The 23,814-nt window shown below is 53.3% G+C and overlaps 2 protein-coding genes across 2 annotated transcripts; both read right to left on the bottom strand.

Moving 5' to 3' along the window:
• Positions 1 to 10,127: 10,127 nt before the first annotated feature.
• CD320 (CD320 molecule) lies at positions 10,128 to 14,156 on the bottom strand. Its single transcript, XM_012641485.1, has 5 exons — positions 14,018 to 14,156; positions 11,501 to 11,614; positions 10,887 to 11,111; positions 10,487 to 10,636; positions 10,128 to 10,343 (listed from the first exon to the last, which is right to left on the bottom strand). Exons 1-5 carry the CDS (start codon positions 14,142 to 14,144, stop codon positions 10,204 to 10,206), a joined length of 756 nt encoding a protein of 251 aa, XP_012496939.1. The 5' UTR covers positions 14,145 to 14,156; the 3' UTR covers positions 10,128 to 10,203.
• Positions 14,157 to 17,331: 3,175 nt separating this feature from the next.
• Positions 17,332 to 22,842, bottom strand: NDUFA7 (NADH dehydrogenase (ubiquinone) 1 alpha subcomplex, 7, 14.5kDa). The gene is made up of 4 exons (XM_012641486.1): positions 22,773 to 22,842; positions 22,339 to 22,388; positions 19,754 to 19,903; positions 17,332 to 17,536 (listed from the first exon to the last, which is right to left on the bottom strand). The coding sequence occupies exons 1-4, from the start codon at positions 22,821 to 22,823 to the stop codon at positions 17,446 to 17,448; spliced, it is 342 nt and encodes a 113-aa protein (XP_012496940.1). The 5' UTR covers positions 22,824 to 22,842; the 3' UTR covers positions 17,332 to 17,445.
• Between the last annotated feature and the right edge of the window lie 972 nt (positions 22,843 to 23,814).

Below are 23,814 nucleotides of genomic sequence, written 5' to 3'. Positions count from 1 at the left end.
GAGACTCTGTCTCAAAAAAATAATAAAGAGTAAAAATAAAATGTAGATTTAGAGTTGCCAGGGGCTAGAGAGTGAGGACATAGGGAGTAACTGTTTAATGGGTACAGAATTTAATTCTGTAGTGATGGAAATGTTTTGGAACTAAAGCTGTGGTTTTTTCAGAGGTCCTTCCTCTGAAAAAATAAAAAAAAAATAAGCTGTGGTTGCAAAACATAGCCAATATACTAAATGCTGCTGAATTGTTCACATTAAAATACTTAATTTTATGTTATATGAATTTTACCTTAAAATGCATTAAAAGCAGGCCCGGCATGGTGGCTGATGCCTGTAATCCTAGCACTCTGGATTATAGAGTGGGAGGATCACTTCAGGTCAGGAGTTCAAGACCAGCCTGAGCAAGACCAAGACCTTGTCTCTACTAAGAGTAGACTAATTAACCAGGCGTGGTGGTGCGCACCTGTAGTCCCAGTTACTCGGGAGGCTGAGGCAGGAGAATCGCTTGAGCCCAGGAGTTTGAGGATGCTGTTAGCTAAGTTGATGCCATGGCACTCTAGCCCAGGTGACAGCACAAGACTCCATCTCAAAAAAAACAAAAACATGAAAAGGGATTTGCATAAACCAATAATTAACAGTATGTCATGAAACAAAGATTAATTATTCCAATTCCATTTACCTGGCATTCTCCCACCAGTCACCCCCATTCCCTCCCAAAACAAACCCTCATGGGTCAAAAGAAAAATCACAGTGGACATTACACACTTAATAGATGAACAACAAAGATATATCAATACTTGTGGGATGCAGCTTAAGCAATCCTATGAGGGAAATGCATAGCCTGATACACATATATTAGAAAAGAGAAAAAGCTCAAAAATAGCTGAGCATCTAATTTAAGAAGTTAGGCTAAGAACAGCACAAGAAACTCAATAAAAGAAAAATAAAATAAGTGCAGAAATGAGAAACACCAAAGCCAAAAGTTGATTAGTTGAAAGACTAATAAAATAGACAAACTTCTGGCAAGATTAATCAAAAAAAAATAAGTCACAGAAAATAAAAGACAGAAAACCATTACTGGCAATGTTTCAGATATTTTTAAAACTAATATTATGAAAACTTTGTCAATAAATTTGAAAACTTCCAAAAACTGGCCAAATTCCTAGGAAAGCACAATTTATCAAAACTGACTCATGAATAACTTGACAACCTACAGTCCTACAAGTATTAGCCAAATAATGACAAAACTAAATCAGCACTTAAAATTCTTCCCATAGGCAGGGTGTGGTGGCTCACGCCTGTAACCCTAGCACTTTGGGAGGCTGAGGCGGGAGGATCACTTGAGGTCATGACCTGGCAGGAAACCAGAAAGCCTGCAGCCAAGAAACCCCAAAGACTCAAGAAAATAAGGAAATAACACAGATAAAAACAGAAATCAGCAAACAAGAGGACAAAGGAAAAAAAGTGGCAAGAATAAAAACCAAACTCTAGCTCTTTTCGAAGACTAACGAGACAAATCCCCGGGGAAAATGAGCAAAAGAGACGTGAAAGAAGTCCAAATAAACGAATTGTGAAAGAGGAAGAAGAAATCTTTACAGAGGTTACAGTTTTAAAGACTCATATGAGATGGGCAAGAACAACTCTATGCCAATAAAATTGCAAATCAAGATGAAATGAATACATTTGTAGAAAAATACAAAATGCAGAAATTGTACCAAGCAGCAGCAGCAGACCTGACTAGACCCATAAATGTTAATGAGATCCCAATAATGTGTGTGTGGCGGGGGGAGGAACTACCTCCCTCTAAAGGACAAAACCTTGGAGGATTTTTTTCAATCAAGTTTTATCGGCATTTCAAGTAACAATTGTTTCTCCGTAATTCAGGCTGATATCAAGTATAGGGGGGAAATAAGGAAGAAAGGAGGAGAACATCCAATTTCTTTTAAAGGGATAGTATAACTTACAAACCAAAACCAGACAGGGCTATCATATGGATGAGCCTTGAAACGTATCGTACTCAGCGAAAGATGCCAGACAGAAAGGCCATATATTATATGATTCTATTTATATGCAATGTCCAGAAGAGGTAAATCTCTAACTGCAGAACCAGCCAAATCTGGTTTTTCAGTTGCCACGGACCCCAGGTTGAAGGCCACATAACCTGAGCATACCCAGAGGAACCAAGCCTGCAACCACAGGCGGAACCTAAGTGATCAGACTGAGGAGGAACAGGGACTGAATTAAGAAGTGGACGTCTCATGGCAGGAGCCAATCGGATTGAGCCATGGCGCCCATCATCCTGGGTATGATCCAATCAGATCCCTCCTTATTACCCTCTGATCATAAAACCAGCTCAGGGAGACATATTTGAGTCCAACTCCTGTCTACTTGTTTTGGCCACCTAACCATAAACCTTTCTTGCTGCAAAAACCCAGTGGTTCAGTGTTTGGCTTTCTGTGGCACATGGGCAAATGGACCCAGTTGGTTTCGGTGACAAATCCATAGAGGCAGAAAGCAGATTGGTGGTTACCAAGGGGAGGGGAGGGAACAGGAACAACTGTATAATGAGTAAAGGGTTTCCTTTTGGGGTGATGAAAATGTTTTACAGTGCTGTACATTGTCCATAAAAAAAGAAAAAATGAGGCTGGGCGTGGTGGCTCATGCCTGTAATCCTAGCTCTCTGGGAGGCCGAGGCGGGCGGATTGTCTGAGCTCAGGAGTTCGAAACCAGCCTGAGCAAGAGCGAGACCCCGTCTCTACTAAAAATAGAAAGAAATTAATCGGACAACTAAAAATATATGGAAAAAAACTAGCCGGGTATGGTGGCGTGTGCCTGTAGTCCCAGCCACTCGGGAAGCTGAGGCAGAAGGATCGCCTGAGCCCAGGAGTGTGAGGTTGCTGTGAGCTAGGCTAACGCTACGGCACTCACTCTAGCCTGGGCAAAAGAGTGAGACTCTGTCTAAAAAAAAAAAAAAAAAAAAAGAAAAAGAAAAAATGTTTTAGAACTAGACAGAGTTATATAATGGTTACACAGCACTGTGAATGTACTGAATGAGTCATTCACTTCTAACTGGTTAGGTTTTGTTTTGTTTTGTTTTGTTTTGAGACAGAGTCTTGCTCTGTTGCCCCAGCTAAAGTGCAGTGGCGTCATCATGGCTCACAGCAACCTCAAACTTCTGGGCTCAAGCGATCTTCCTACCTCAGCCTCCCAAGTAGCTGGGACTACAGGCACATGCCATGATGCCCACCTAATTTTTCTATTTTTAGTAGAGATGGGGTCTCCCTCTTGCCCAGGCTGGTCTCAAACTCCTGACCTCAAGCGATCCTCCCATGTTGGCCTCCCAGAGTGCTAGGATTACAGGCTTGAGCCACTGCACCGGGCCAAAATGGTTAGTTTTCATCTCATGTGAATTTCACCTTAATAAAAACAAAAACAGATGAGAACAGAACAAGATCGGAAAATTCAGGCTCATTTTCAGTAATGGTCCACAGAAGCAAAAATCCTAAATAAAATACTGCTACCCAACTCTAGCCGCACGGGGGTGGGAGGGATTACATCATAGCCACCTACAGTCTGGCCAAAAAAACACAGATAAGTCACCCTTAGAAAATCAGGTAATTTAGTCCAGGCACAGTGGTTAAGTGTTTCACTGGGGTAAGAATTTCAGTTTTGCAAGATGAAGAAAGTTCTGAGCTATTGTACAACATGGTGATTACAGTTAATAATAACGTATTGTACTTGACAAGCTTAAGGGAGATTTTTAAATGTTCCCATTGCAAGAAAACAATAATATGAGAAAATAGCTGTGTTAATTAGCTTAACTTAGCCGTTCCACAATGAGTGTATACATCAAAACACCATGCTGTACGCCCTGTATACAACTTTTGTCAATTCAAATAATAGATAAAGGCAAGTTTTCTAAAAGTTACAGAGATGGATGGTGGTGACGGTTGCACAACAATGTGAATGTACTGAATGCCACTGAATTACACACTTAAAACTGGGTAAAACGGTTGATTTTATAATATGCTTAGGTACAATACTTACGTATTTATATGTTTACCTAATTTTTAAAAAACACTGAAGGTCACTGGATTGGAAAGACAGTGAGGAAGGACTGAAGCAAAAGCGAAATGCATAAAGGTGGGGAAGAGCTGCAACATAGGCACGTGGTCCAACCGAGCCCAAAGACAGCCTGGGGCGCGGGGAGAGAGCGCCACCTAGGGGTGACTTGCTGCCTTCCGCTGTGTTCTTTCTGGGGCTGGAGACAAAACATGCATAGGAACCCCTACAACTCCATTATGCTGACATCCTTCCCCTGTTTACCAATCTTTGTGGCAGAACAGGTGGCATTGCTGAGAAAATAGAAACCAGCAGAAGAGAACTTGCAGGGCTGCCATCCTGCGCCAATGTGCAGACCCGCGTGGGGACCCACACGAACAGCTCTCCCCTCTGCCACCATCAGAGTCGATTTGCCCTGAACCCAGACAAAGCCAGGCCGCCTCTGCCAGCTCCCGCCTCCACTGTCCTAGGCAAGGAGCCATCCCCATAATGCTCTCCAAATTCCTACATAATTCCTATCAACACACCAATGTGCTCATGCATCTTTTTATTACTGATGTGAAATTCACACAGTACATTCACAGCGCTACGCAACCATCACCCCGGAATAAAACCCAGTGCTCATTAAGCAGCTGTTCCCCATTCCCTGGGTTCCCCCAGCCCCTGGCAACCACTAATTCCCTTTCTCTCTTTCTGGATTTACCTATTCTGGGTATTTCATATAAACGGAATCATACACTATGTGGCCTTCTGTGTCTGACTTCTTTCACTCAGCATGTTACCAAGGTCCATCGTGTTGTAGCATGATCAGTGCTTCGTTCTTTTTTATGGCTGAATGATATTTCATTGCATGGATGGAGCACGTTGTATTTATCCACTCAGCCACTGATGCACACTTGGCCACCTTTTGGCTATTGTGAATCATGCTCTAAAGAAGTTAGAATATGCAACCCAAACTATGCCACTCTGGCATATTGACTATTTAAGTGAAAGGTACCTGAAAAACAACAGGTGCAAAAAGATCATTCTGACCTTTGTGCTATGTCTTAAAAACCAAAGCTGGGGCCGGGCGCGGTGGGTCACGCCTGTAATCCTAGCACTCTGGGAGGCCGAGACGGGAGGATTGCTTGAGGCCAGGGGTTTGAGACCAGCCTGAGCAAGAGTAAGACCCCATCTCTACAAAACAGACAAACATTAGCTGAGCATGTTGGCACACACCTGGTGGCACGCACCTGTAGTCCCAGCTACTCAGGAGGCTGAGGGAGGAGGATCGCTTGGGCCCAGGAGTCTGCCATTGCAGTGAGCTGTGATGACGCCACCACACTCTACCTGGAGCCACATGGCGAGATCCTGTCTCAAAAAAAAGTTAATTAATTAATAAATAGATAGATCTGTGTGTGCTTTTCTCCTGCTAATCTGTCGTACATCAATTTAATTCTCAGGCCTAGCTGGGACCCTAAGAGGCGGAGGGAAGTGGAATTTTGCTACCCGTACAGCTGTTACCACCATCTGTGGGCCATGTACAGTGGTACGTGCCTGTAATCCTAGCACTTTGGGAGGCTGAGGCAGGATCACTTGAGCCCAGGAGTTCGAGGTTGCAGTGAGCTATGACAACACCCCTGCACTCTAGCCTGGGAGACAGAGTTGAGACCCTGTCTCAAAAAAAAAAAAGAGAGAGAGAGAGAAGGAATCACTGACACATGCTCCAACGGGGACAAACATTGACATCATGCTCAGTGAAAGAGGCCAGACACAAAAGGCCACGTAGTATGTGATTCCTTTTATAGGAGACGTCCAGAACAGGCAACTCCATAGTGACAGAAAGAAGATCAGGGGTTGCCAGGGGCCGGGGGGGGGGCAGGGAATGACTACTAGCGGGAATGGAGTTTCCTTTTGGGGTGACGACAATGTTTTGGAATTAGATAGAGGCGGCGGTTGCATAACACTGGGAACGCGCTAACTGCCACCGGATTGCAGCTTTAAAATGGTTAATGGTTAATTTTACGTTCTGTGAATTTTCCTCAATAAAAAAGGAAAAAGAAAAAGCTGGAATGTCAGGAGTTGGGCAAGAACACACACGTGGCTCCTCATCCCCTCCCCGCCTTCCCACGTCAGCCCCCAGCCCAGCGCCCCCTCCCGGCCACTCGAGCCCATGCAGAGCTACTCGCTGCCCAGGTGCCGGCATCTGCGCCCACCGGGTCCACGTCCTCGTGGGCTCCCCAAACACGCCTCCCTGCGGGTTCCAGGCCACAGCCCCCAATGACGTGGGATGGGAACAGCATCCCCAGCTGCCCTGGGACCCTGGCCTGTTAGGGCTGAGATGCGGAGCCACTCGTGCCCCCAAAGGCAAGTGTCAGAATGGGGCAAAGAGAAAAAAGGTGGCAGATTCCGAGCTCAGTGCCAGGAGGACAAGGGGGGACCTGAGCCAGAGATGCATGCTGGGGGGCTGGTCTCCAGGTAGGGGAAGGGAACCACTTCAGGTCTGGGCTCTCGGGGCAGAAAGACCTGGGCTCTGTCCCCCTCTCTGAGGTATCCTCCCACCCCCACCTCCCCACTCCCTTGTGAACCTGGAGCTTCCTGGAAATGAGTTGCCAAGCTGGCTGTATGGGGACAGGAGGGGTGGCTGGCAGCACAAAGTGACCCTGCTTGATGGAACAAAGACAGCTGAGATCCCGGCGTGCTCACGCATGACAAGTCTTTTGTACCTGTGACTGCCCCAGTGCACAGATGACAAAGGCGGCAGAAAAACAAAGTCACCTGCCCAGGTGAGGCAGTAGGCTCAAGTGGACAGGGAGCCCCCAACCCCAGCCTGCCCCGTTCGAGGCTGGCTCGTGCCCTCTGGTCACATCTGTGGCGGCTCCACTGCAAGGAGGGCCCCAATGAACCCCACCTCTGGGTGTTCACACCCTTATGTGGTCCCTACCCCCCAACACACGCACACAAGACGTGGGCTGACCTGGACTCCGCTGAACCCACAAATGCGGCAGGAGTGATGCTGGTTCGGCAGCCTGGGATTTGCACTTTGGAAAGCCCGAGTCACAGTGGAATGCAGCCACCCTGCCCCAGAGGCCACGTGGAGAGCCCCAGCTGCTCCCAGCTTCCCCTTCCCCCGTCTCCAGTAGGCCCCAGACGTAACAGAGACATTCCCGCTAGAATGTCCAGCCAGCCGGCCCCCAGATCATAGCAGCCACCATCACCTGGAACAAAAGAACTACCAGCAAAGGCTGGGCACGGTGACTCACGGCTGTAATCCCAGCACTCTGGGAGGCCAAGGCAGAAAGATCACTGAGGCCAGGAGTTCGAGACCAGCCTGGGCAACATAGCTAGACCCCATCTCTACAAAAGATAGAAAAATTAACCAGGCATGGTGGTGCATGTCTGTATTCCCAGCTACTCAGGAGGATTGCTTGAGACCACAAGTTCGAGACTGCAGTGAGCTGTGATCGCGCCATTGCACTCCAGCCTGGGCGACCTGAAACTATGAGAGAGTAAGACAGGTGTTTGGAGCCACCAGCATGTGGTGCTTTGCTCTACCAAGAAGCCAAATGACACCTCAAGAAGGTCCAAATCCCAGGAGTCCACTTACATGGTGTGTGGCACCTAAAGCCAGCCCCACAGCCTGACACACACATGCCTGACCGTCTGTTAAAGGAGAAAAACTTAAAAACAATAAAGCCACTCTCTGGTGTGACTTCTTCCTATCAGCTGGAAGCAGCCCACCAACGTTCCATGTCTGGGGCAGGACGACGTGTTGGCCCAGCGGGCAGGAAGCACCCAGCAGGCCCAACTGGGAGAGGAGGTGACAGGCTCAGGTCTCCAACCACCAAGCCATGGGCCAAGGACCCTCCATTCTGGCTGCAGCCTCAACTCCCGCTGCCGACAACCTGGCCCCCAACACACTACCCAAGGCCCAGACTTCAAACCACGCTTCATCCAACTTCTCTCATGGGGGACAGAGTCCCAGATCTGAGCCTTACCACCTCCAGGAAGCCCTCCTAGTACACCTGCTCCCTCTCTTCCCAACCACCATCTCATCATCTGGGGCCAGCTCACTGCCTGCGAGACACTGCAGCCCCAAGACCCTGCGTCCATCTCAAGGGTGCCCGGGAGGTCATTCCCCCGCAAGGAGGCTGCTGCGGCTCTCGCCACCCCATTCAGAGATGAGAAAACTGAGGATCAGAGACCTTTACCCTGTTACCCAGACATCAGGGTTACATTAACTATATTTTGTTTTCTTTTCGAGACAGGGTCTTGCTCTGTCACCAGCGCTGGAGTGCAGTGGCATCATTATAGCTCACTGCAACCTGAAAACTCCTGGGCTCGAGTAATCCTCCTGCCTCAGCCTCCTGAGTAGCTGAGACTACAGGTGCAGCTACCACGCTTGGCTGATTTTTCTGTTTTTGGTAGAGACAGGGGTCTCACCCTTGCTCAGGCTGGTCTCGAACTCCTGGCCTCAAGCAGTCCTCCCGCATCGGCCTTCTAGAGTATTGGGATTACAGGCATAAACCACCGCACCCTCTGCATTCTCGAGGCTCTGGCATCTGGGGCCTCAATGACCAGGGAGGGACAGTCCCTCCCAGGGCTAGTGAATTCCTAGAGATAGTAAACAACTTGCAAGTGGAAACCCACCACCGACCACCTCCTTACGCAGCTCTTACACTCCAGGCCAGTATTCCCTACTCCCCTAACCCTAATCAGCCCAGGGGCAGGGGCTGGACAACTCGGGGCAGCCCCTACACCCCAGAGCCCGCTGAAATGATTCAAACCAGCCCACCCAAAGCCTGCTCATCCTGCCTCGCTTGTTCCTTCCTGCAGAGCCACAATCGAGTGTTCCCCTCACTCCCTCTGCCTCTCTGCTATCTCCCATGTGGCCCTGCACGGCGCGGCTGGGCGTGCCCCACAACCTTGGGAATCTGTTGAGTAATAAAGTATTATCACAATGGCAATTGTTTCCTTATCTGTTGGCCACACCATGCCTGAATAATAATAAAACATATATATATATATATTTTTTTTTTTTTTAGAGACAGGGTCTTGCTCTGTCACCCAGGCTGGAGAGCAGTGGCATCATCATAATTCACTATAGCCTCCAACTCCTGGCCTCAAGTGATCCTCCCACCTCATCTTCCCAGGTAGCTAGGATCATAAGCGCACGCCACCATGCCCAGCTAATTTTTAAAATTTTTTGTACTGATGGGGTCTTGCTGTATTGCCCAGGCTGGTCTTGAACTCCTGGCCTCCAGGGATCCTCCTGCCTTGGCCTCCCAAAGTGCTAGGATTACAGGTGTGAGCCACTGTGCCCGGCCAAAATCTACCTTTTCTAGATATGGTGGCTCATGCCTGTAATCTCAGCACTTTGGGAGGCCGAGGGGGGAGGATCGCTTGAGCCCAGGAGTTCGAGGCTGCAGTGAGCTATGATCCCACCACTGCACTCCAGCCCGGGCAACAGAGCAAGACTCTGTCTCTAAACTAAATAGATAAATAGGGAGGAGCTGAGACCATCCCAGGATGCCCAGCTTCCATCTCACCAAGGAGGATGTCATGGTGGATGCGGGTCCCCCAACCTGGGGAAGGAGGAGGCAGCCCCCGAGCTCTGTTCTTCTTCCAAGAAGTCTAATATTAATGCAGACCACTTCCCCACCCGAGCCACATGCCCCTTCTCCCAGGAAGCAAGAGGCAGAGTGGCCGAGGAGGCGCCCAGGGCTGGGTCCCCAAGTCTTGCCTTCCCTAGGCTAGGCACACCGCCATGGAGGGCTACGGCAGAGACCCCGGGCTGCCCCAGCTGAGGGAGACAGAGGGCCCAGAGACAGGCAGAGGATGTGAAACAACTTTAATCACCACCCTTAGACGGGGCAGCCGGAGTGTCTAAGCACAGAGCCGTCCCACCATCTGGAGCAGCCTGGGGCCAGCCCCTCGGTTCTGGCTGTGGTGTGTTTCCCATCCAAGCTCGCCGAGTCCAGGGGGAGTGTCCGGGGACCCCCCAAACTCCAGGGCCACGTCTGCAGGAGCTCGAGTTCGAGGTTCCACGTGGCAAGAAGAGCCCGGGAGGGCTGGTGTGCCGGCAGCTGGGTGCATGTCCCCATCTCTGCTGTCCCCCTGACTTGGCTGCACCCAGGACTGGGGTGACATGGTAACAAGTGCTTGTCCTCAGACCGGCAAGGTCTTCCGTTCTGACAGCAGCAGGGACTCCTTCACAGCCGCCAACAGCCCCGACTGCGGCAGGCGCCCCTGGGCTTGGAGCCGGCACACCAGGAGGGTGGCGGTGACCAGGCTGACGCTTAGCATCACTGTGGGGGACAGACAGACAGAAAGGTAGGCGGGACGGAGGCAGGAGCTCCGAATATGAAGGGATGGGCATTCTACAGCCCACCCCTCTCCGACCCTGTGCTCCCAGGAGCACCACGCCCATGGTAGAGTCAGTCGGACTTACTGGCAGCTACGATAACCCCATAGGCACTTGGGTTTCCAGACTGGTCCCCAGTGGAGTAGACTGTTGTATTCCTGAGAGAGGTGACACTCTCTGGGGTCACAGGAGTCCCCATGGTTGTGGCATTCCCTTCCTGGAAGGTCTCGTTGGGTCCTGCAACAAGCCCAGGCATTCAGTAGTTGAGGAGGGGGCACCGAGGCCATGCGGGGATGCACAGGGGTGCCGGGTGCCCAGGGGAACCCTTGGTGTGCACCCTCCATCCCAGGCTGGGTAAAGTTGGTGAGAACTGCTGCCCTTAATAATGTCTTCCAGCTCCCACAGACCCCAGCCTGGTCACACGCTAGCAGGTGGCAGGTGTCCTCCTCCACCCACTGGTCCTCCCCACCCCGAGAGGTGCACACACCACAGCCAAACTCGTCACTGGAGTCGGGACAGTCCGGGTGGCCGTCGCAGCGCCACGTGTGGGGGATGCAGGTATCGCCCTGCGTGCAAAGCTGCTCGCCCGCTGGGCAGGCCCGGAGGCTGCAGTTGCGGAGCTTCTCGTCGGTGCAATCACTGATGCCATCGCAGGAGCAGGGACGGCCAGGGGGTGGTGGGCAGTGCCCGTTCTGGGCACATGGCTCAATCCCTGGGGCATACGGTCAGTCAGGTCCCAAACACCCACGCAGAGTGGCCCACATACTTCCCAATACCCCAGTACCCTGCAAGCCCTGCCTTCTAAGAACACCTGGCCTGGGAAAGTCTGCCCTTCCCAAGGCTCCACCCTCTGCTCGTTAGCTCCGCCTTCTAAGGATGGGCCTCCCTGCAAGCTCCTCCCCCAAGACCCCACTAGCTCTATCTCCCCACGAGCCCACCTTAGACCTTACTTCTTACATGCAAGACCCACAGACACCCCCATCCTGCCTTGCAAGCCCCGCCCCACAAGGCCCCACCTTCCCCACAGGCCCCGCCTCCACAAGCCTGGCCCAGCCACAGAACCCGCCCTTGTAAGCCCCACCCAGGGGCGTGGCCACTCACTGCACTCCTCCTCGTCGCTGCCGTCACTGCAGTCCCAGTCGCCGTCGCAGCGCCAAGTAAGGGGCACGCAGAAGCCATTGGTGTGGCACTGGAAGCTGGCAGAAGGGCACGAGCCTGCGCGGGGGGCGAGCGATATACGTGCAAGTGAAGCCCGGGAGGCCTGACTCCGGACCTCCCTCCGAGAGCAGGCTGCGACCACCAGGAGACAGGTCAGGTCCCAGGGCGCAGGAGCGACATGGGCAGCCACCCATTGCTGAGTACCTACTACATGTGAGGTTTGGAGCCCAGCAGTTCATAGCCTCACCACGAGCCCTAGTAGGCAGGTATTATCGCCATCCCAGTCTACAGAAGAGGATGCTAAAAGGAGGCTAGGGGCAGAGTCAGGATTCGAACCCAGGTCTCACCGATGCCAGGGTTTTCACCAAGCTCCAAATAGCCAGATGATCTACCCCGGCGACCTCCAAGCTACAAGGTTATGTTTAAGTCTGTTACTGGGGGAGAGGCCATTTCCCAAAGGGCTCTGGGTCAGGTTCATTGTCAAAGTCAGCGGGGCCTGTTCTATCTCACCTGTTTAGCAAAGGGGAAAGCGAGGCCCTAGACAGAGAACCTGCTCAGCCACCAAGCCCTGTCACCTCACCTCCTGAGTTCCTCCCATACCTGACCACTTTCCCCATCCTGAATGTGTCACCGCCTCCTCCCCAGACCCCCAATCCCAAGGCCCTGACTTCCATTAGGACACCAGAGGACACCCGCTCTTCCCTCCCTCCACTCGATACCCTCTGTTTCCTGCTCAGCCCTCGGATTTCAGCTTTCTTCCTGGGACGGGTCTTCCTAGGTCCCTCTCAGAAACCCGGGAAGCTCTGCTTCCCACGTCTACAACGATCCTGGAACCAGTGGCGCCTGTACTCCCACACACCAGACCCTCGGTGGAGGTCAGGGCTGTGACCTGGTGCCCTAAGCCCAGGGCAGTGCCTGGCAATAAGTGGACACAGGTCACACAATGGTCCAAGCTGAGTCCAGATAAGATCTGAGACTTCCCGGACTCTGAGCAGAGAGGCTCAGGCCGCTGGCCAATCTGGAGGGGCACAGAGTGGCCCAAAACCTGGGCCAGTGGGAGGAAGGAATCTGAGGACAGAGGAAAGGAGTGGCCTTCAGGGTTTCCTTCTGGATGTGGCAAGGTGGGTGGCAAATATCCAACCGTGGCTTGGCTTTGCTCTGTCTGGGCGGCCTTCACACTTGGGCCCTCGGCCTCCAACCCCCAGCTCCCACATCCAGACAAACCGGGCCTTCAGGCCCAACTGTACCTGTGAGCCACACCATCCCTAAGCTCTGCGTAGCCCGGAAGAGCCGTAGACAACCGGGAGCCAGCTTCCTTCCCTGCCCATGGGGGTCTGGCAGCCTCCAGGCGTGGCTTCCTCTCCAGGCCCAGCCACCCTCGGCCCTGACACCTCTGTCCTCCCTTCCCTGGCCTGCTAGTGTGTGTGTGTCCTTCTATAAAGCAGGCAGCAGAGTGGGGGACAGACCCTGGCTGACGGGGCAGTGGCTCAGACAAGAGTTGGAGTGACCAGTGACTTCTCTTCCCAGGCTTGGTTGCTCATTCATAAAAGGTGCGTGCTAGGAACCCCTACCTCAGCATCCTGCAGGAAGGAAACCACTTGAACTGCTTGTGCATAACGTGTATTGTGCGTGGTTAATGTGAACCCTCCCCCCTTGAAAGAACCGGGAATGTTTAGCCTGCAAAGTCAGGGACTTCGGAGCCAGTCGGGGGACCTACTAAGAGGAATGCACAGAGGAGCTGGGAGAAGTGCGTGAACCTCAGCTCGGAGCTGAAAGTCAGGGGTATCTGTGTTGTGTGCATAGGGAGGCCGCTCCAACCCTCCCTGCTGCCTTGTGGGGACCTCGAAGAGGACGCCTCTGTCCCCTGGCCACCAACACAACTTAGCTAGGGCAAATATGCCTATGAGAATATATTTAGCCTGTGACCCCAGGCCCTTCAAGGGCCTAAGAATACCAGGAAGGGAGAGACCTTTCCTTCTCTAAGGCAGGAGGACAAAAGAGGAGGGATGCGGAGGGCGCCCTGAGAAAACGACCACAGGCCTGGGAGCGAGGGTTTCAAGGCTCACCTGCAGGCGGCGCCAGGTGACCGGCCCCGCGCGGTTAGAGGTCAGACAACCTGAGCCTCCTGCTGCTATACACCTTCCCGACCACGCCGGCCTAAAGGGCGGCTTGGAGGTGACGATGGGGGCGCGACAAAGCACAGCAGGTGTGGGTGTGTGCGCGGGGCCGGGGCAGGGCAGTTAAAGGCAGGTGGCAGTACCCAAGCGGAGGGTCCCCCATTCCGGGCTCCCGCGCGCCAACACCCAACTCGGTGCAAGGTACTAAATCCAAATGCACGTGCTGGGGGAGTGTCTGAGACGGACGTGCGGCGTAGCCAATAACGAGGCGCCGCCGGCGCGCGGGGGCGGGACGGAGCCGCCGGAGCGAAGGGGGCGCGCGCTGCAGGGGAGCCTCACTCACCTGGGGCCTGGGTCGAGGTCCGGCTCGGGAACTGGGTCGGGGCGGCCTCCAGGCCTACGCCGAGGCCCAACAGCAACCGCAGCGCCAGGCCCAGGGCCGCCGTCCCCCGCGCTCCGCCCCGCGCCATCCAGCCGCTAGTTTAGCCGACCCCTCCGCTCCGCCAGCCACGCGCAGTCCCCGCCTAGCTCTTATTCCTGAGCACGCGCACGCGCAAGCCGGGGGGCGGGCGCCACGCCCCCAAATCGAATGGCGCCCGGGGCTATGTGTTACCGTAAATGTCCGAATACGAGGGGAAATAGAATTTGAGGCCCTTCCTCACTTTCCCCAGTGACAAAGTCAGTCGAAGAGCATGGAGCCTGCTTAAAATCAGAAACGTCCGGGTTGTAAACGAACTCGTCGGTGTCCGCTTGCACTACTTCACGTTCCCCGTGCACACTGCCGCAAATGTTGCTCCCTAATGGTCCTGTTTAATACGGCACCCACGCCGGTGGAGCACTCCCTACAGCCTCCCTTCTCCAGCTGCTCTTTGAGAGTCCGGGTCTCACTCTGTCGCCGGGGCTGGAGTGCAGTGGCGTCATCATAGCTCAGAAACCTCAAACTCCTGGGCTCGAGCGATGCTCCTGCCTCAGTCTCCCAAGTAGCTGGGACTACAGTTGTGCACCACCACACCTGGCTAATTTTTCTATTTTTAGTAGTCACGGGGGCGGGTGGTCTCACTATGTTGCTCAGGCTGGTCTTGAACTCCTGACCTCAAGCGATCCTCCCGCCTCAGCCTCCCAGAGTGCTGGGATTACCGGCGTGAGCCACTGCGCCCAGCTGTCCTGCTGCTTTTAAGCCCCCTGACAGGTTATATATTATTTTATTTACTTATTGGTTTATTGTTTGAGTCCCCGCTAGAATGTCATCCGTGGGAGGACAGGGATGCTCTGTTACTCATTGCTGTATCCCCAGTTCCTGCCTGACACGTGGTTCCTGACTCATAGCATAGACTCTTAATATTTAGTGAGTAAATGGATGAAACGTCCAGTTTCTGGCTTCCGTTCCGGTTTCTGCCCCTCTCACCTGGATACGACCACCTACCCTCACTGCCTCATTTAGTCCTCACAGACCCCAGAGAAGTCTGGGTATCATTCTGATCTCCTTCAGGAAAAAGATCATGCGAAGGCAGCCTTTGGGCTTTCTCTTCCCTCTAGCACACGGTAGACCCATAAAACAGGCTTTCTGGGCACACATTGGCTCCAGCCTGAAGTCCCAGCTACTCAGGAGGCTGAGGCGGGAGGATCATTTGGAGGACAAAAGTAGCAGACCAGCCTGGGCAACATAGCAAGACCCCATCTTAAAATACAGCCCCCCCCCCCCAAACAGGCTTTCTATCTAATCTGGCCGCAGTTTTCCTCTTGAAAATAAATACCTCATTCACAATTCTGCCATCGGGAGGAGCAGCGAGTCCAACTGCCAGCAGGACTCAGGACAAGTCAATGTCCCTCAGCACTAAGACAGGCGTGCAGTTTGCCAGCACCCTCCCCGCCCACCCCCCAGCAAATTTCCCGTGAGGCTGCATTCAGGTGACCAGATCTTCAAAGAAAGGGTTTTATTTTCAGGTTGATGGTGTTCCACTATTTGAAAATGTTATAGGTTATAGCTCTTTTTGGAGTGTTTTTTTTCCTAACAAGCTCCCCAGTTCCCAGCGGAGAGGCAGTGGTGCACAGCTACGGAGACAGATGGCAAGGGTGACCCAGAGGACTGCCCGGAGATGACGGGTGGGGAACATCCTGCCTTTGAGGCTCAGGAACTTGGTGAGGGAGGTGTCTGGGGCCCGGAGATAGAAACTGAGGAAGCCACGATGTGTGTACAGCAGTTGAGCAGAGACTCCTCAGCTGCCTGGGTTCAGGGCCGGCTCTACATGTGTAGGAGTGAGCCAAGATCATGGCTGTAACGCACCCAGAAGGGCGCCTGTGCAGGAAGGGCCCAGGTGTCAGCCCTTTTCCCACTCACTCCCATGCCTGATTTAAGAGTCACAAAACTTGCAAACGAGGAGTGTAGATTCCTCTCTCCTGCTCATTCGTCCCGAGGGACCAGCCACCTTCCTTCCCGGGCTAACTGGGCCTCACCAAGCCGGCCCTCGAACAATGGCTTCTGGCACAAGGAGGCCTTTACTGACCTGCCCTAGGTGGGCTTCCCCAGGAGCCGCCCTGGCTGTCCTCTGTTCTCTGTTGAGCTGCGGGGTGGCCGAGATCTAGCAGGGGCCTCAGTGGGAAGCTGCTCATGAATGCCCACATGGGCAAGGGCTGAAGCTCTCAAGTGACAGAACTGAGCGGCCTGCCGGTGGCCTGCTGTCCACACCCCCCTCCCATGGGCCTTTGCAGTCAGTGTTCCCCAGACCCACAGAGGTCCCGGAACCCAAACTCCCAGGAGGGGTCACCCATTCCCACCGCTGTTGGGGCAGAGGCGGGCCCTCAGGGGAGGGCCGGTGCTCTCTCCCGTGCCTGTGCGCCACATCACCTGACTCTGCCCCCAGGGACAGTGCCTCTCCAGCCCCTGGAGCGCAGACAGAGTTGGGAGACTCAGCACCCGCTTCACCCCAAAATCCGAGTAAGCTTAGTGTCACTTAAAAAGTAGACACAGGCCGGGTGCGGTGGCTCACGCCTGTAATCCTAGCATTCTGGGAGGCCGAGGCGGGCGGATCACTCAAGGTCAGGAGTTCGAGATCAGCCTGAGCAAGAGCGAGACTCCTGTCTCTACTAAAAAAATTAGAAAGAAATTATTCGGACAACTAAAAATATATATAAAAAAAAAAAGACACAGGCCGGGTGCGGTGGCTCACGCCTGTAATCCTAGCATTCTGGGAGGCCGAGGCGGGCGGATCACTCAAGGTCAGGAGTTCGAGACCAGCCTGAGCAAGAGCGAGACCCCTGTCTCTACTAAAAAAATTAGAAAGAAATTATTCGGACAACTAAAAATATATATAAAAAAAAAAAAAAATCAGGCCGGGCGCGGTGGCTCACGCCTGTAATCCTAGCTCTCTGGGAGGCCGAGGCGGGCAGATTGTTTGAGCTCAGGAATTTGAAACCATCCTGAGCAAGAGCGAGACCCCGTCTCTACTAAAAATAGAAAGAAATTAATTGGACAACTAAAAATATGCAGAAAAAACTAGCCGGGCATGGTGGCGCATGCCTGTAGTCCCAGCTACTCGGGAGGCTGAGGCAGGAGGATCGCTTGAGCCCAGGGGTTTGAGGTTGCTGTGAGCTAGGCTGACGCCACGGCACTCTAGCCAGGGTAACAGAGCCAGACTCTGTCTCAAAAAAAAAAAAAAAAAAGTAGACACAGAAATGATCCTGGAGTTCAATGTATTTGTAATAAATTAAGTCATATTCTCCCTGGACCCAATCCGAGGAGGAAAAGCAGACAGGTGGCCCTAGGGCACAGTGTCACAGGTAGGGCTGGTCCTTGGACAGCTCCCACTTCTTCATGGGAGGAGCTGGCGTGACTGCCTTCTTCTCAGAGGCCACGATGGCTGAGCTGGAGGAGGAGAGGAGACTTCAGTCAGAGCCAGGTTTCCAGAGAATGGTGAGGAAAGATCTGAAAAAGACCACACCTGCCCCCGGTGCAAACACACCTGCTGCGACTTTCTGGATGTGCCGGGCAGGGTGCAGCGTGTTCCAGAATGCCCAGTCCCCTCCAGTGGGCTTCCTCAGAGGATCAGCCAACACTTGCTGGGAGCTGGCAAGCCCCCTTTGTGCCCCAAGTCCTCTGTGAACCCCCAGGCAGCCTGCTCTGGCTCCTGGGCCCCCCACTTCCCACTCTTGGCCCCCAAGGTGGACAAGCCCCCCCACATTTTCTGCTGCCTAAGGACAGGACACTTGCCAAAGGGCCAGGCGATCAGGCCATCCCGCCCACTGCTCTTCCTTCCTCAGGTACTGAGCACGAGCCATATGGCGCCACACGGCAGCGCCCCTCCTAGGCAGAGCTAGCAGGACGGGGCCCTGCCCTCAGGAAGGTGGAGCCGAGAGTCAACAGGCAGCTGGCAACTGAAAACCACACCTTTGGCTCCGAGCTGCCTGCGGGGGAGCCCCAAGTCCACGCTGTGCCAGCAAATCCTGGGCAAAAGCCTCCCCTCTCCTCCCACCCACCTGAGCCCTGGGGAACCCACAGCTGTGGAAACTCACACACATCACACTGTGAGCAAGACAGGAACGGGGGCGAGAGGGCTGGGTGACAGAGGAAGCCCCAAGAGCAGGGGGTCCAGGGCCTCCCACCTTCCCAGGAAGCTCAAAGGAGTGGAAGAGGCAGCAGGCAGGGGCCCTAGGAAACGCAGTCATCAGGGGCATGGTGAGGGAGTGCGCGGGAGTAGGGTAGCCTGCCCCGCTCTGGTGCCCAACTTCTGAGAACTGGGAGGTGACGACAGGGACAGGCACCGCTTCACTGACCATTCACCAAGTTGCTTTTTTAAAAATTTAAAAATTTTGTTTTTTTGGAGGGAGGGAAGCGGGGACAGACAGGGTCGCCCGCGGTTGCCTAGATTATAGTGCAGTGACATCATCCCAGCTCACTGCAACCTCAAATTCCTGGGCGCAAGCGATCCTCCTGCCTCATCCTCCCAAGTAGCTGGGACTACAGGCATGCGCCACCATGCCCGGCTAATTTTTCTATTTTTTGTAACAAGAGATAGGAGTCTCGCTCTTGCTCAGGCTGGTCTCAAATTCCTGGGCTCAAGCAATCCTCCTGCCTCGGCCTCCCAGAGTGCTAGGATTTTATAGGCACGAACCACTGCACCCAACCTAGAATTTTTTTTTTTTAATAGAGACAGGGTCTCACTACGTTGCCCAGGCTGGTCTTGAACTCCTGGCCTCAAGCAATCCTCCTGCCTTGGCCTCCCAAGTTGCTGGGATCACATCGCCATGCCCGGCTTGTCCACCAAGTTCTAACTACGCAGCAGGCCTGCCTGGCCCCAGCATTTCTCAGATCTCAGTACACTGCATGCCTACTGCCCCCATTTTACAGACGAAGAAACTGAGGCTCAAGAAGGCTGTGGGACTGTCCCAGGGCCACACAGCAAGTCGGCTGTAGAGCCCAGGCACCAATGGGGATCCAGGCAAACTGGTCTGAAATCCTGCTTCTGCTACCCACAGGCTGTGTGACCCAAACCAGTCACTTGGCCTCTCTGAGCCTTGATTTCATCTTCTGCAACAGGGGTCATCTGTCTAACTCGTGGAGTTATTAGGAGGCAGGCATGGCATTGGCTAAGAGCTTACAAACATTATGAAGATTAACCCTGGGCACAGTAGTACGAATATATAGTCCTACCTACTCGGGAGGCCGAGGAAGGAGGATTGATAGAGACCAGGAATTGGAGGCTGCAGTGAGTTATGATCACGCCACTGCACTCCAGCCTGGGCAACAGAGCAAGACCCTCTCTCTTAAATAAGTAAGTAAATAATACACAATTATAAAAACAGTAAGTATTAGGCTTCTCCCAGGGCCCCAGAAGGGACTTCGGAACTTCAGCTGCTTTGTAAGACACCCACCCCCAGATAAGGCGCTAATCCCTACCCTGGGTGGGGTTGGATTAAATGATCTCTCGGACTAAAAGCCCCTGGTGGGTGGCATAGTTCCTGACGCAGTTGATACTCGATTAACAGGATCTAGACGAGCACCCTGTCCACGGTGGGGGAGAAAGAGTCAGACGCAGGAAGGGGTGTGTGGGAGGTCTAGGTAAGCAGGGCTGCAGATCCTCACCTCTCTGCTGGCGTGCCTGACCCCAGCACCTTCTGTGACGACATGATGACGGAAGGGGGCACAGACTGCCGGCGGCCGTCTCGAGTGCAGTAGTAGTTGTTGGAGAGCTTGTGGTTGGGGCCCACGGGGAGCCTGGGAGGAGGCTGAGTACTGAGGGAAAAGAACGTTGGCACTGAAACAAAGGGACGCTCATTTGCACTGCGGGTACACAGGCAGCCACTGGGATAGGCTGCAGGCCAGAAGCGTCCCTTGGTACAATGGCATGGACACATGCGTGGGGAGGGGTCCAGGGCCCAGAAGCAGGTGGCAGCCCCTTCTCTGGACATGGAGGTACTGGAAGGCGAGGCTGGGGTGTACCCCAACCCAGGTCCCCTACCTGCTCCAAATGTGGTGGGAATGGAAGACCCTTTGTGAGGCTCCCAGGGAAGGGGGAGGCCCAGACATGTCCCCCCCTCCCCTCCCCACGCCTCACCTCCACCTGCAGGTGCAGTCCCAGATTTAGCCCACTTTGTTTTTACCCCAAAGGCCACGCTATGGAACCCCCGGATTTCTTATTGGCACAAGAACTCTTTGGAGAACTCTGCTGGGATTAAGGCTTATTGGTCAAAGAACACCTTGTCCTTGGCGCCTGCCCAGGTCCCTGCATTTCCTGCCACCATGCGGTCAGACACCAAGATTCTCTCTCTGCAGCTAGAGGTGGGTAGAAGGCGAAACAGAACTCAGTCCTGGCTTGTGCTAAACCCTGGGCTGAATTTACCTAGAAGCCTGAGGCCTTAAAAGGAAATGCTAAGCTCAGAACAAGAGTAACTTCCCAGAAAGAGATAGGGTGGAGAAGACAGGGAAAAAAGTTGTAAAAAGACCTGGTTTTTAGCCAGGCATGGTGGCACATGCCTGTAGTCCCAGCTACTCGGGAGGCTGAGGTGGTAGGATTGATTGAGCCCAGGAGTTTGAGGCCAGCCTTGGGCAACTTAACGAGACCCTGTCTCTTTCTCTCTCTCTCTTCTTTTTTTAATTTTTCAAAATAGCATAAGTGGGGGAGGGGTCCAGGGCCCAGAAGAGACCCTGTCTCTTAAACAAACAAAAAGAGATCTGGCTAAAGATCATGACTAAAAACATTTAGCCATGTTTTTAAACAGCTTTTTTGTTTGGAAACCGTTTTGCTAGGATTTAACTTTTTCTTAGAACAAGTGATACACTTACGGTATTTAAAAAAATAAGAAATATCTCTGCATGTGAGTCGCTTGGAATGTATTATAAAAAAAATAAGAAAAACAGATATAAGGAAAGTAAAAAGGTTTAATATTAAAAGCGGTATATTATGTAAAAGGTAGGATTTGCTTAAGGAATACAGAAATGACCTATATGCAAGGCCATGGTTTGCGGCATTCTCACAGAAAAAAAGTACAAAGAACCAGGGCCCAAATGAATCACTAGGGGGCGCTGTTACCCTAAAGAAATTGAAAATTGTACAAAACCCTTTCTTCAACTGGCCTACCAATGAGCCTGACAGAAAAGCAATTCAGTAAGTTTTTCTGGTTTTGTTGTGTTTTGTTTTAAGACAGGGTCTTGCTCTGTTGCCTGGGCTAGAGTGCCTTGGCTTCAGCCTAGCTCACAGCAACCTCAAACTCCTGGGCTCCAGCGATCCTTCTGCCTCAGCCTCCCGAGTAGCTGGGACTACAGGCATGCGCCACCATGTCCGGCTAATTTTTTCTATATATTTTTAGTTGTCCAATTAATTTCTTTCTAATTTTAGTAGAGACGGGGTCTCGCTCTTGCTCAGGCTGGTCTCAAACTCCTGACCTTGAGCGATCCACCCGCCTTGGCCTCCCAGAGTGCTAGGATTACAGGCGTGAGCCACCGCGCCCGGCCCCCAGAATGCTTTTTCAAAAATGATCCTTTGACTGGTTCCTTCCCATCACTCAGGTGACTCGAATGCCAACAGAATGCCAATATCCTAGAAGAGAGCTTTCCCAACCACCTGATTTCAGGTTGCAACCTCCAGCTTCTGCTCAATCACTTTGTTCTGTCTTCAGAGCACTGCAGAACAATGGTACCTGCTGTGTGTGTTTCCCTACTATGTTTCCCCCTAGGAAGTGAGCTCCATGAAAGGAATGTGGATGAGAACTTGTGTTAACTGGTATCCGCAAGGCTAAGGACATACATGACACGGTTTTGTAAATATCAACGAATTTTTGAACATAAATGAGTTTGAAATCAGGTCATTTCTGGGTTCAAATCCCAGCTGTCACTTTCTAGCTTCTGAATGACTTTAAGCAAATGACTTAGCCTCTCTGAGCCTCTTTTTCATCTGTAGTTTGGGGATAACACTAACTGGCACGGCCACAATAAGGACTGCAAACCTACTCATGATTCCCACTCGGAACGCACACCCAACATGGATATTTATGAGAGCTGTCTCCACAGATGCCCCAGGGTTAAAGGCAAATCTCTGCCTCCATGGCCTGGCAGGGGACTGGAGGCAGGATCTCAGCCCAGCGCTCCAGGGGTCTAAAGGAACATGGATTTTATTTTTGGTGGAGGAAGGACGGAGCCACAGGCTAGGGCAGCGAGCGGGGCCTGCTCACCGCTTGGAGATCTCCCGGTAGCGCAGCTGCAGCTTCGCCTGCAGGTCTTGCTGTGGGAGGAGGAGAGAGGATGTCAGTCTGCAGGACACCTCAGGAGAAGAGAGGGCGAGGGGACAGGGATGGCCCGGGGATGAACAGATGGAGACAGGGATATGGGTCCTGCAAGTGAAGAGGAAAGCCGGGGTCCGGACCCACAAGACCCAAGACGACGAAAGTCGGAAGCTAGGGAGATCCCGCGGCGAGAAGGGGGTCAAGGTCTGGTGGGATGGGGCAGGTGTGTCCCGGGCTAAAGGGATCACGAGTTTGAGGGGGTGCCGGGGAGATCCCAGGCTGAGCGAGGGGTCCTGGCTTAGGAAGAAGGTGAGAGCGGGAGCGGGTCCGGGGCACACGGAGCGCATGGTCCCCGAGCGCGGTCCCGCCCTCTCCCCGCGCACCCCGGATGCCCAGTTCCGCAGCCGCTGGATGAAACGAGTAGCAGACGCCATCTTCCGTCCGCGCTGAAGGGCGTCGTTGACGTCTCTACCGCGAAGGCTGCTGGGAAGGACGCGGCTCTGTCTCGCGAGAGCGGAAGTGGGCGGAGCTACAGCGTCATATAAAGTCGCTCTCCGAGGCACGTGACTCCTCTCCGCCCGACCTCCGCCGCGCCGCCATTATGGACACAAGCCGCGTGCAGCCCATCAAGTTGGCCAGGGTGAGGTGGGGGCCCGAATTTGGGGTTCGGGGGAGGATGTAGAGGAGCCGGGAGGGCCAGATCTGACCCCAGCTTCTTTCTGCCAGGTCACCAAAGTGCTGGGCAGGACTGGCTCACAGGGACAGTGCACGCAGGTGAGCGGGTGTGGGCGCCGGGACGACTCCCCGGGGTCCGAGTGCTGATGGTGGCCCCAGCCTTGTGCCAGCTGGAATCCGAAAACCCATATTCCCTTTATCCCAGCGCTTGATCCTTCACCACGGCCCTGCCAACCAGGTTCGAGCTCGGTCCAGCCCGTTCCTCGGGCTCCAGTGTTCCACTTATAAGTATTCGTGATCCGACCCCAGCACGTCCTCTGAACCCAAATCTGCTTTCCACCCCGTGGTGCCAGTCCGTGGCCCGCCCTGACTCCTTTCCGTCGGGCCCGTAGGTGCGCGTGGAATTCATGGACGACACGAGCCGTTCTATCATCCGCAACGTGAAAGGCCCGGTGCGCGAGGGTGACGTGCTCACCCTGTTAGAGTCCGAGCGAGAAGCTCGGAGGCTGCGCTGATCTTGGCTGCTGGTGAGTGCGGAAAGGCGGCCCCTGTTAGACCCCGGGCTGGTGGTAGGGAGGATTCGCTAAGCCCATGGGTGAGAAAGTTTGGGAGGCAGAAAGGGTGTGCAAGAGACTGGCAAGAGGAGAGTTTGCCAGTTGCTGGGACGGCCTGTCAGCATGTCATTCTTGGTTCTGCTTACAGGATCCTGGATGTCAGGATCACGACCAGTTGGCCCAATGGGCGTGATCT

This window comes from Propithecus coquereli, unplaced genomic scaffold, assembly GCF_000956105.1.
Source record: "Propithecus coquereli isolate 6110/MARCELLA unplaced genomic scaffold, Pcoq_1.0 Scaffold164, whole genome shotgun sequence".
NCBI classification, from domain to species: domain Eukaryota; kingdom Metazoa; phylum Chordata; class Mammalia; order Primates; family Indriidae; genus Propithecus; species Propithecus coquereli.
Note: the sequence above shows the minus strand (reverse complement) of the source record. Positions and strands in the feature narration are given on the sequence as shown.

Bases quoted from the DNA above. Each gene is read 5' to 3' on its own strand.
- CD320 (XM_012641485.1), bottom strand. From the start codon at position 14,144: ATGGCGCGGGGCGGAGCGCGGGGGACGGCGGCCCTGGGCCTGGCGCTG. The intron at 10,637-10,886 runs GTGTGTGCACCT...GGCTTGTTGCAG, and splicing joins CAGTGACGAGTTTGGCTGTG to GACCCAACGAGACCTTCCAG. The intron at 10,344-10,486 runs GTAAGTCCGACT...TGTCCCCCACAG, and splicing joins TGGGGTTATCGTAGCTGCCA to TGATGCTAAGCGTCAGCCTG.
- NDUFA7 (XM_012641486.1), bottom strand. From the start codon at position 22,823: ATGGCGTCTGCTACTCGTTTCATCCAGCGGCTGCGGAACTGGGCATCC. The intron at 19,904-22,338 runs GTGAGCAGGCCC...CTTTTCCCTCAG, and splicing joins TACCGGGAGATCTCCAAGCG to TACTCAGCCTCCTCCCAGGC. The intron at 17,537-19,753 runs GTGAGGATCTGC...CTCCTCCTCCAG, and splicing joins TCAGGCACGCCAGCAGAGAG to CTCAGCCATCGTGGCCTCTG.